Source organism: Denticeps clupeoides, chromosome 2 (assembly GCF_900700375.1).
Source record: "Denticeps clupeoides chromosome 2, fDenClu1.1, whole genome shotgun sequence".
Taxonomy (NCBI): domain Eukaryota; kingdom Metazoa; phylum Chordata; class Actinopteri; order Clupeiformes; family Denticipitidae; genus Denticeps; species Denticeps clupeoides.
The window spans coordinates 1,231,231-1,242,363 of NC_041708.1; the positions used below are offsets into that span (position 1 = coordinate 1,231,231).

At 50.0% G+C, this 11,133-nt stretch overlaps 2 protein-coding genes across 3 annotated transcripts; one reads left to right on the forward strand and one right to left on the reverse strand.

Annotated features, from left to right (window-relative positions):
- The first annotated feature begins 62 nt into the window (after positions 1-62).
- On the forward strand, positions 63-4,090 carry LOC114784947 (voltage-dependent anion-selective channel protein 2-like). Its single transcript, XM_028970851.1, has 9 exons — positions 63-203; positions 752-823; positions 925-974; positions 1,323-1,475; positions 1,559-1,611; positions 1,701-1,928; positions 2,018-2,168; positions 2,253-2,310; positions 3,459-4,090. Exons 2-9 carry the CDS (start codon positions 757-759, stop codon positions 3,548-3,550), a joined length of 852 nt encoding a protein of 283 aa, XP_028826684.1. The 5' UTR covers positions 63-203; positions 752-756; the 3' UTR covers positions 3,551-4,090.
- Positions 4,091-4,813: 723 nt separating this feature from the next.
- LOC114784449 (catechol O-methyltransferase domain-containing protein 1-like) lies at positions 4,814-7,738 on the reverse strand. 2 transcript variants are annotated; one of them, XM_028969864.1, is made up of 8 exons: positions 7,714-7,738; positions 7,286-7,381; positions 7,078-7,202; positions 6,895-7,000; positions 6,649-6,767; positions 5,402-5,456; positions 5,189-5,322; positions 4,814-5,126 (listed from the first exon to the last, which is right to left on the reverse strand). In XM_028969864.1, the coding sequence occupies exons 3-8, from the start codon at positions 7,174-7,176 to the stop codon at positions 4,974-4,976; spliced, it is 666 nt and encodes a 221-aa protein (XP_028825697.1). In that variant the 5' UTR covers positions 7,177-7,202; positions 7,286-7,381; positions 7,714-7,738; the 3' UTR covers positions 4,814-4,973. The 2 variants fall into 2 exon arrangements, with proteins under 2 accessions (XP_028825697.1, XP_028825698.1); XM_028969865.1 differs by lacking the exon at positions 7,714-7,738 and having other exon boundaries at positions 7,270-7,366.
- Between the last annotated feature and the right edge of the window lie 3,395 nt (positions 7,739-11,133).

Genomic DNA, 11,133 nt, shown 5'->3' on the forward strand with positions numbered 1-11,133 from the left:
TATCGTGTTAAAATGCTGCATATTTGAGTTTTAGTCCGGCGAGACTCGGGGCACCTCGCCTCCCAGCTGGGGTCCTAGCGGGGTTACGAGAGTTCTCCGCGACTCTGACGCGTCTCCTTCACGCCGCCCTCTCGTCGCCCTCCGGCCGCAGCCGCTCCTCGTCAGCCGGGCACAAGAAGGACTTATTTCACCCCCGCGTCCAGGTAGGACCCGGCCGCCCCGCGGAAACTCCGCTCTCGTCCGGCCGCCCTTCTCCGTTAGCCTAGCGTGCTAAGCTACCTGAGCCGGGAGACCCGCGCCGGTTCGGGGTTCGTCTCAGGAGTCGTTTACAGTCGTTTAAAAAAAACAGAACTTCCTCAGGGGTGTCCCGGCGGGCGAGGAAGCGCCAGTAATCGGAAGGTGCCACCGAGGTCCACTTGATGATGGTCCCGTCCCCACACACTGTTCCCCGGGCGCCTGTCATGGTGTCCACTGTCACCAAGGGTGATGGTTAAATACAGAGGACACGTTTCACCGTGTCACCGTGTGCTGCGCTGCTGTGTTTAACCATTTTAGTCGGTACCTCTACCTCTAGTGGAAATAAAGTTAATTACCTGGCAGCTCCATTTACCCAGACTGGAACCGGAACTTCAGAATTAAAATCTGGAAAGTTAACACTGACATAGATTGTGGGTTTTTTGCACGCATTGTCGAGGGTGTGGCCGTGGGTGTGTCCCCTTCTGCGTGACCGTGTCCTACACCTGTGTTGCAGGTAAAATGGCTGTCCCTCCAGCATTCAGCGACCTTGGCAAATCGGCAAAGGACGTCTTCAACAAAGGCTACGGTACGACACCCGAACGATTTTCTATCGCTCACAAATATCCTTTATTTATTTATTTATTTATTTATTTTTTAATATGCATTCTTTTTTTTTCTAATCCCAAGGCTTTGGTTTGGTCAAACTCGACGTCAAGACCAAGTCTGCCAATGGCGTGGTACGTCCGTCTTACATTAACATTTACGCCGTTTACCAGACGGCCGTATCCAGAGCGACTTACAACGTGCTTCCGTGTCACCATGGATGAAGTGGTCAGTTCTGGTTCACCAGGACCCCCAACTATGAACACAATCTTTTTATTCACTCTGTTCTAGTTTCTATACAGAAGAAGGTTACAAGTTCATCTAAATCTTCTCTAAAGAGGAAGGTCTTGAGCTGCCGTGTGAAGGTGCTCAGTGACTGAGCTGGAAGTTCATTCCACCACCGAGGGGCCAAGACGGAGAAGAGTCTAGATGAGCGTCTTCCTCGTACCTTTCGTGACCTTTTTTGTCTGTCTCATCGTCAGGAGTTCAAAACATCCGGTTCGTCCAACACCGACACCAGCAAAGTCACCGGGAACTTGGAGACCAAGTACAAGTGGGCGGAGTACGGGCTGACCTTCACCGAGAAGTGGAACACGGACAACACCCTGGGCACCGAGATCACCGTCGAGGATCAGGTGTGACGAGCGGTGAAAAGCTGGTAAAATGTCCAGTGGAGCTGATTTTGGGGTGGCTTTTGACGACTTCTTATGCTTTCCAGATTACCAAAGGCCTCAAACTTACGTTTGACACGACCTTCTCACCAAATACTGGGTAAACGTCACCGCGATTGTGGTGTTTAGCCCCTCGCTCCAAGTAAGAAGGGTCCGAACTGGTAGTTTTTTTTTGTTCGTGTTCGACAGGAAGAAGAGCGGTAAGGTGAAGACGGCCTACAAGCGCGAGTTCGTGAACCTCGGCTGCGACGTGGACTTCGACTTCGCCGGGCCCACCATCCACGGCGCCGCCGTGCTCGGGTACGAGGGCTGGCTGGCCGGCTACCAGATGTCCTTCGACACGGCCAAGTCCAAGATGACCCAGAACAACTTCGCCATCGGCTACAAGACCAGCGACTTCCAGCTGCACACCAACGTGTGAGCGCCCCCGTTCCTCCCCCGCCGCGTCACGCCGCGCACGAGCTGTTACTCGCACGACTAACGAATGGCGCGTTTTGCTTCGGCAGCAACGACGGCACCGCGTTCGGCGGCTCCATCTACCAGAAAGTGAACGACAAGCTGGAGACGGCGGTTAACCTGGCGTGGACGGCAGGAAGTAACGGCACGCACTTCGGCATCGCCGCCAAGTACCAGCTGGACGCCAGCGCCGCCATTAGCGTGAGTGACTGTGAGACGCGCGGCGTGTCTCCGAGTTCTGGCTTCCGGAATGAATCTCTCTGTGTTTTTGTGTTAATTCGACAGGCGAAAGTGAACAACACCAGCCTGGTCGGAGTCGGCTACACTCAGACTCTCAGGCCGGGTACGTACCGTACGCGCTCTTTAAAACGAAACGCGGCGTCTCTCCAGAAGCTTCTATTTACAGCCGGTATCACTGCGGCGGAGGAGGCATGGACCAACACACTGCTCCCCGGGCCCCTGTCATGGTGCCCACTGCTCACTCAGGGTGATTGTTAAATGCAGAGGACACGTTTCACTGTGTGCACCGTGTGCTGTGCTGCTGTGTCTCGCAATGACAATCACGTAATTTTATCACTTTTTCACTTGCAAGCGCAACGGGCGCCAGACTTACGAGGCTGAAGCGGCTCGGGTGTCACATGGGGGTCAAAGACAGTTTAACATAGGTGGGCGGGTTATACTGCTGACTCCGCCCACCAGCTTCTACCAATGAAAAGCTCTTGTTCCAGCTAAGATGAGTGGCGAACGTTTCTTCCTCCCGGTTCGCCAAAAACTCGCCACTTTATTCAAATGTCCGCACGCACGCAGCCAGCGTTCCTACGGCCATTTAAAAACCTGGAAAATGATGGAATATTTTTGAATACGAAACGAGCAATTAAAGTTCATGAACGTACGCCGTGGAGCGCACGCTTCTCCTGTACGACGTTTAAAAGCAGCGCAGGTCTGCGGTACCTTCGCTGGATGTACGTAGCGAGGCGCGGCGCGTGCTGCGCTGCTTCCGTATTCCACAGCGTACATTACAGCTGGTGACCCGACTGGGTCCCTGGTACTGCAGCTCGGAGGAAGAAACGCTGCCGATACGCTTCAGCTTTTTGGGGTCGGCATAGATTTAGTTGAACAATTTTCTGGTAAATTTCACTTTTTTTTTTATTAAAAAAAAGAAAAGTAAATTCTTTTCTAAAAATATCTACAAATCCTGCACAGCTCTTTCACGTTGTCCAGAACGAGTCCCTGATTGATTTTATTTATTGGTGATATATTTTCCCACGCCTCGCCGGGGACCAGCCGCTGTTTCACCATATCACCTGAGTGCTGGTTTAAAAACGTGGAAATGAAGCCTCGACCCGACCCATCGGGTCACGTGGGGTCGGGGTGACGCTGGTCTGCTCATTATAGTTTTACTGAATAATCACACAGATTTGAAGAATTTAATAAATTTCATTTATTTAACTTGTAGTCGTGCCGCTAACGTTGACTTCCTGTCTGCCGCAGGCGTGAAGCTCACTCTGTCGGCGCTGGTGGACGGGAAAAGCATCAACGCCGGCGGGCACAAGCTGGGCCTGGGGCTGGAACTGGAAGCCTAACGCCCGCCGCCACACTTTCTGGGAATTCTGGGACGAAGCCACGCGACACCCGGCGCCGTCCGTGTTGTTCACTCCTTGTTAGTTATTCGCTGTGCATTGATCCGAGATTTTAGCCCCTCCCAAAGTAAAAGAGAAAGGGACGCTTCGGTTCGGTGGCTGCGAGTGACCTCTTGTTGTCCCGGGGTGTGTGTCGTGGCGTCCTCCTCCCTGAACCTCAGCTGTCCTGCACTGCAGTACTTCCTGTTGTACCTCGACCCGTTTTGCACACATTCAAGCATCCTCACTTACGCCTCTTATTCTGCTCGTTTAAGGTGTCTGTTTCTTTTTCTTTCTTTTTTTTTTCTGCTCCTCCCTCCATATTGTAATTCCAGTCAGTCCCGTCTGTGTGTGTTTTTTTTTTTTTTTTTTTTATATGCCAAAAAAAGCGGATTTTCGGCCAGCGCGGACCTCTGCGTGTGTACGTGGCCGACAGGGATGTTGCTAGTTAACCTTGTGCTGTTCAGCTTGAAAATAAAGTTCTTTACATTTGTCCCACTCGAATTCCATCACTTCTTATTCCTAATCTGGGTCCCGTCACACCACCCACACCCACCTGCCTTGTGCCGTACCGTTGGAGGAAATACAGCGACAGTATGTAAACCCCACCCACAAAACAGCAGGGCGGGACTCCAACCTACAACCTTGGAGGGGTGTGACTAGATTATATATTTATATATATATATACAGTACAGGCCAAAAGTTTGGACACCTTCTCATTCAGCGCGTTTTCTTTATCTTCATGACCATTTACGTTGGTAGATTCTCACTGAAGGCATCAAAACTATGAATGAACACATGTGGAGTTCTGGACTTAACAAAAAAAGGTGAAATAAGTGAAAACATGTTTTATATTCTAGTTTCTTTGCTCTGATTACTGCTTTGCACACTCTTGGCATTCTCTCGATGAGCTTCAAGAGGTCGTCACCTGAAATGCTTCTCCAACAGTCTTGAAGGAGTTCCCAGAGGTGTTTAGCACTTGTTGGTCCAGCTCACCCCAAACCATCTGGACTGGGTTCAGGTCCGGTGACTGTGGAGGTCAGGTCTCCACTTTTTGTTAAGTACATAAGAATCTACCAACGTAAATGGTCATGAAGATAAAGAAAACACATTGAATGAGAAGGTGTCCAAACTTTTGGCTTCTACTGTACATGCACACACATACATACTTGAAACGTGGCCTTTATTAAAAGTCTTGCTTATAAATGACTACTTGTAAACTGCAGATTCGATTATTTGGGCAACTTTATTAGCATGTAAGCTAATACATGCCAGTAAATGTAGCTCTGTGATTGGTCCACTGCTTCTCTGCTTGTGCATAATGAGCGACGCGGGGCTGGTTTAACGGTGACCCTGAATCAGACGTGCCGCTGCGCCTCTTCGTGTCTCACAGCTTGAAGGCCAACGTCAGTCCGTCCCCCACGGTCAGCATGCTGAGGCTGATCCGCGCGTCCTTGTGCAGCTTCTTATTCAGCTGGTCGATGGACTTGGTCTCGAGGTCGTCTTCAGCGGGACGGATCACCCTGCCGCTCCACAGGACCTATATATACACACACATATCAATAACTAACAGGCTGTTGAAAGAGTCCTGAAAGCGCTCACGTTGTCGATGGCGATGATGCCGCCCTTCCTCAGCAGCCGCAGGGACCTCTCGTAGTAGCCGTCGTAGTTCTCCTTGTCCGCGTCGATGAAGACGAAGTCGTACGTCTCCGCCTCGCCGGCGGCCAGGAGCTCGTCTGCGCGTTGGGGAGAGAGAAGTGAAACGTCTGGCGCCCGGATGCCCGGCGCGCACCGCGGAGCGGAGCGGGGGATTACCCAGGGTCCTCAGCGCCGGCTGGAGCCGAAGGTCCACTTTATGGGCAACGCCGGCCTATGGACAGAGAAGAATTTCAAAGAAGGGTTGTCAGCAGGAAATGACCTTTCTTCTCAGAGGGGTGGCCTGGTGCTTAATTAAGAGGCCCCGTAATCAGAAGGTTGCCGGTTCGAATCCCGATCCGCCAAGGTGCCACTGAGCAAAGCACCGTCCCCACACACTGCTCCCCGGGCGCCTGTCATGGCCGCCCACTGTTCACCAAGGGTGACGGGTTAAATGCAGAGGACAAATTTCACTGTGTGCACCGTGTGCTGTGCCGCTGTGTATCACAAGTGACGTTCACTTCACTTTCAGAGGGATGTTGCTTGAACGAGTTAAATATTCCCGTTTCGATGAGCAACACGCAGGTGAGTAAAAAGACCAGAGCTGATTGGGCGTAGGACACGTGGGCGCGGTGAGAGGGGCGGCCTGGCTGCCATTTTATTTTAATGGCTCGTTATTTGCGGTGCCATTAGCAGATCAATGATTAACCTAATCGGCGAACTTTGGAGCGGCGAAGGCGCGTTGCACTCAGCATTCAGAAAAGGGGGGAGAATAAAACATCGATTACCCGCAGCAACAATCACTTCACGAAAGATGAGGGAAAAAAAACCATGAACCTCCATTTTTGTACTTCTTGAATTTCATGTCAGGCTGCTGCATCGAGTTGTCAAGTCTGGGCAAGAATTACGAAACTAGGATCACACCCAGTTTCCCGGGACGCGCCGCTTCACCGTCTGTGGCTTTATATGCTAATGAGGAGGAGAGAGCGGGACGAGGAGGAGAGCGGCCTATAGAAGTTGAGGGGACATTCGCGGATATGACGTCATCAACACCGTCCACCAACCACAATGTCTGGTACAGACAGGAAGTCGTGTCGCCGTCTCGCGTGACTGAACTAAAAAATACGTTGGTGCTCATTTTTACATCCAACCACAGAGCAACTGCAGTGCTGCACACGTTTGGAAGCCATGACGGAAGGTGGAGATTATGTTTTAGGGGAGGGGTGGGAAAAAGAATTTCCCCTTATGACATCATAAGGGGACAAATTCAAGAGCTGCCTCTCTCTGAATGGTGAAGCAGAATGACCAAACCATCGCCATTTCTAGCCCCTGCAGGACTATAGACAGGCTCGGGGAACGATAAATAATACATTTCATGATAGGGGACCTTTAAAACGCAACGTTTGCCGCTCCCACCGGGTTCTCACCTCCTTCCAGAAGGGCTTGCCGATGTTGGTGAACTCCTCGCTGACATCACAGGCCACCAGCCGGCCGTCTTGTGGCAGTGCGAGGGCAATGCTCAGGGCGTTGTACCCAGTGTACACCCCTGGGGCATAAAACCCGACACTGATCAGAACCAGAGTTCTTCATCTGACGTACTGGAGGCAACGGCACCCTGTACTCCATCATTTAAATGCATAACGCAGATGGTTACAGGTGATGGTGACCCTCACCGATCTCTATGGCCTTCTCGGCTCTGATCAGTCGGGCCAGGTTCGCCATGAACTGCGACTGTTCACAGGCCACCATGATCCTGTTCAGTTCGTCCTCCATCGTCCTCTGCAACACACACAGTCTCCTCAAACTCTGGGTCCAACCAGACACGCAAAAGCCATTTATGGTGACCGATGACTTACAAGTCTGAGCTTCTTGAGGACCGGATGCTCCCTCATGGAGTTGTCCAGGACATACTGCATCAAGGCACTGGACCCAACGTGGCTCTTAAAAATATCCATCCTTAAGGCTTTAGATCTTCTCTTGCCTGTTGACACAGTGCATTATGATAACGTGCATGAAATTCGAGTTAGTAATGACGTTAACGCATTTACCCACGTAATACCCCACCGTGAGGAGCAGGCCGATGGTGGCACTGGCGACCAGCGCGTCCTTACTGACACCCCTCAGCGACATAGGACCGGCTCGACCGCGCGGCGCACCAATCTGGGTTATTACGGTAAACGTACGTTTAAGGGGGTGCAGTAGTAGGTGGATTACGGTTAATGACACAACGACCATATTACAATCACAAAGCGACACGATACAAAATGATATCTGCTTTTTATGATTACGGACGTAACAAGCACAGGCAACGTAACTCGTTTTGGGCTTTTAAAAGTAACAATTAGTGCGTGCATTTATATAAAATGCTTATATAGATGTACGCGTATAGTTAAATCCAGCGATGCGATCCCACACACAGCAGCATGTGCGCACAAGTAGCGTCGTTCGCAGAAAAGCGGCGCGATGGCGGATAAAAGCGGATCGGAACTCACCGCGCTGCGTCCTGGTTCGGCGCCGGTGGCCGATCCCGCTTTTAAGCGGCGCTCGGTGGGCGGAGACGCGCGTATTTAACTCCCGCCTGGCCGGGTACTCTACATGCACACGGTGGGCAGGGACTCTCACGTTATCGCGGTCAAGTAGGCTGATAAAGTGGGCGTTTCGTAGATGAAGAACAAATGTGGCAGTAGGTTTAAAAAAAAGGGGGTTTCATAAAGCAAGAAAAGTTCCAATTCTGTAAAAAAGGCTGAAGAGAGGCGTGACTGCAGCTGATAAGTGGGATGAATGCATTCACATTCACAGAACTGGTGATATCGGTCACATGATCTTTATCCCCCGGCGTCCAAGCATGTGACGGCTGGATTGGTGTCTGGCCTGGAGCAGCCGCCGAACAGGACAGGAAGGCCGTTAACTGCTTTCATCGTCGGTCCATCTCGCTCCACTGCTCAACTATGGCTGGTGCAGAGGCCTGGAGCCTGTTAGAGCCCTAAACAGCGGGCGAGGCTGAGCACGTACTAATCTTGTCAAGTACATTTAGTACATTAGTACATTTATTTCTTATAAAGCCCATAATCACATACAGTACGTCTCAATGGACTTTGACGGGCCCTACAGTTGACACCCAACACACTTGACCCTTCTGCACACAAGGAAAAACTCCACACAAAAAACCTGTAGGAGAGAGAAAAAAGGTCGGAAGAAACGTTGGGAAGGAGTGAAATAGAGAGGGACGCCCTTCCTGGGTAGAGTGAGCCTGCAAGTGGTGTCAGTGCAGGGCTGGTGATGGTTTGTCCAATAATAATTTGTCTGCCCAGACAGAGGTCTTTGAAAACACCACCGAAGGCATTGCTGAAAGTGTCTTAAAAGGACACGACTGCTCAGGTCAGCAGCGGCCAAATCTTCCTCCCCAGTTGAGCTTATGGTCATATCAGCATCATGGATTTTACTTTGTTGAAGGAGGAGCTCACCATCTCCTTCTGGCTGTAGACTGGGTTAAAGCCTAGTTAAACTAGACTGGAGTAGTTTAAAGAGCCATCTTTACTTCAGATGAGCGAAATGCCCTGAGGAAGGAGATCTTCAAGCCGATGTGTTTGAGAACATGGAGGTTTTCCACCAACATTGTATTGATCAGCGGGGCCTGCTATATATGCAGTGTAGGCCGGACACTGGTCAAGAGCTCCACAAAGGTACACGTAGTCCAGGGGGATAATGTCTCATGCTCGCTCTCCAATTTTCCAGTGTTATTTATTGTACAATACAGATTCATGTACATTTACAGCATTTACCAGACGGCCTTATCCAGCGTCTTACAATCAGTAGTTACAGGGACAGGTTCAGACGTCCCTGGCGTCAGGTGAGCGTGGACTGAACACAGACCCCTCCTAGGTTGAAACACAGTGATGGTATATATAGTCAGTGAAGCACTGATGTTTATCTTTGTGCCTGGGGGTATCTGCATGGAGCAGGATCTTACACATTCCTCAGGATTCAAGCTGGATGAAGCACATTAAAGGAACACTTTTCTTTTACATTAAAACATTTCCCTCACAACGGTTCAACAAATTTCAACTCAACTGTACTCAGATCAGGCTGCCACAGTCGCTACCGGCACTACTTTTTAACGGGAATTTTTATACCACAGAGCAACATCATTATGATGTAATCCATCATGTTCTGCATGGATGGAATATCGTCCATGTCTGCATCGCGATGCATCGACTATACGATTAATTTCAACACCACTTGTAATAACCCACACGTATTGACTGGCCGCTTATATTTCTGGTCGAAAATACTGGAATTTTCAGGTCTGCAGGTCTCATCCTAATACGTTGGTTGGTAACTAGCGATTTTATTAACTCTGGGAGTACGTCCATATACTTTTCAGAATTGACCGATGTCAGATACTGCCACATCCTGCCTTTAATAGTTTTTTAAACGCTCGAACGCGCTAACCATAAAATCCCTTAAATCGTTTTCACGCAGCTTAATAACACAGGCACACAGAGTTATGATATGAGCTATAACACCGATTACACAGCACGGTCTCTGTGGCCCTACGCACACATTTTTTACACAACCTTGTAATGTCCTTGTAATGTCATCTACACATCTAACGGATTTTTTTCTTCCTTTATTATCTGCCTGTTATTACTGCTTCCTTCCACGAAGCAATAATGGCCTTCTCCATATCCACCTTCTAGATGTGGACTTCCCTCTTCTTCTTCTTCTGCATCACGCGCAGTCTCTCCTGGCCATGACATCCTGTTTACTTCACATCATCATGTCTCAAAACCTCAAGTTGTTCTCTCACTCACAGCAGGAGCTGCAGTGACCAGAAACTAGAACGTCTCCATACAGGTCACGGCATTTGATGGAGCCGAGGTGACCACAGAAGAGCATGACTGCCATCCTGTTGGGCGGGTCAGACGGACTGGCCATGGCCTGGAGCAGGAACTGCAACTTCAAGAAGTGCCTGATGAAATACCAGCTTCAAAAGTGAGCTCCTCTACTGCTGGACAGTCAGTTCTGGCCATTTCCTGCCCCCTGTTGGCCAGGAAGAGTTCGACACAGAACGTCACATTTCCTACAAATGGATGTTTCTTTATTATAATATTATTATTATTATGTATAGAGTATTACAGTAATATTCTGTGACAGAGGGGTGACGACTATGAGCTTCCTCATCACCAGCTGCACCGCTGGAAAGATCCAGATATTTCGCTTTCTGACGGACCGCGTCTGAGGGTGATGAAGGTCAGCGTCCACCCAAGTCCAATTCTGTCCATCCACACACACAGTGACCGGTTATGAATTATATTATGAATAATATAGGATATTATTTACCCAACATACAGGATGTAACTTGTTGGGTTTATTATTATTAAAAAAATGATCACACAAACCAAGTGAGCTCCTTCTTCATCAGCTTCGCGCAAAGTGGAGAGAGAGAGACCTCAGTCTCCTGCACAATTCTCTCTCTTTCTCTCTCTCTCGCTCTCTCTCTCTCTGCTCAGCCTTTCTGCGCAGCCTCTTGTTGCACAATATAGCCTCTCTGTCCATACCATAGACAGAAATATATATTATAATCAGATAACATGACAAGCAGCAGAGAGCGTGGCATGCAGCAGTTCCTCCTCAACAGTCTGGAACTCTCAATAACAGGAACTGCCAGTGTCCAGTGACACCAGTGTTCAGTGAGACCCGTGTGCTGGTGTCCAGCATCCAGTGAGACCAGGGTACCGGTGTCCAGCGTCCAGTGAGACCCGTGTCCCGGTGTCCAGCATCCAGTGAGACCAGGGTACCGGTGTCCAGCGTCCAGTGAGACCCGTGTCCCGGTGTCCAGCATCCAGTGAGACCAGGGTACCGGTGTCCAGCGTCCAGTGAGACCAGGGTACCGGTGTCCAGCATCCAGT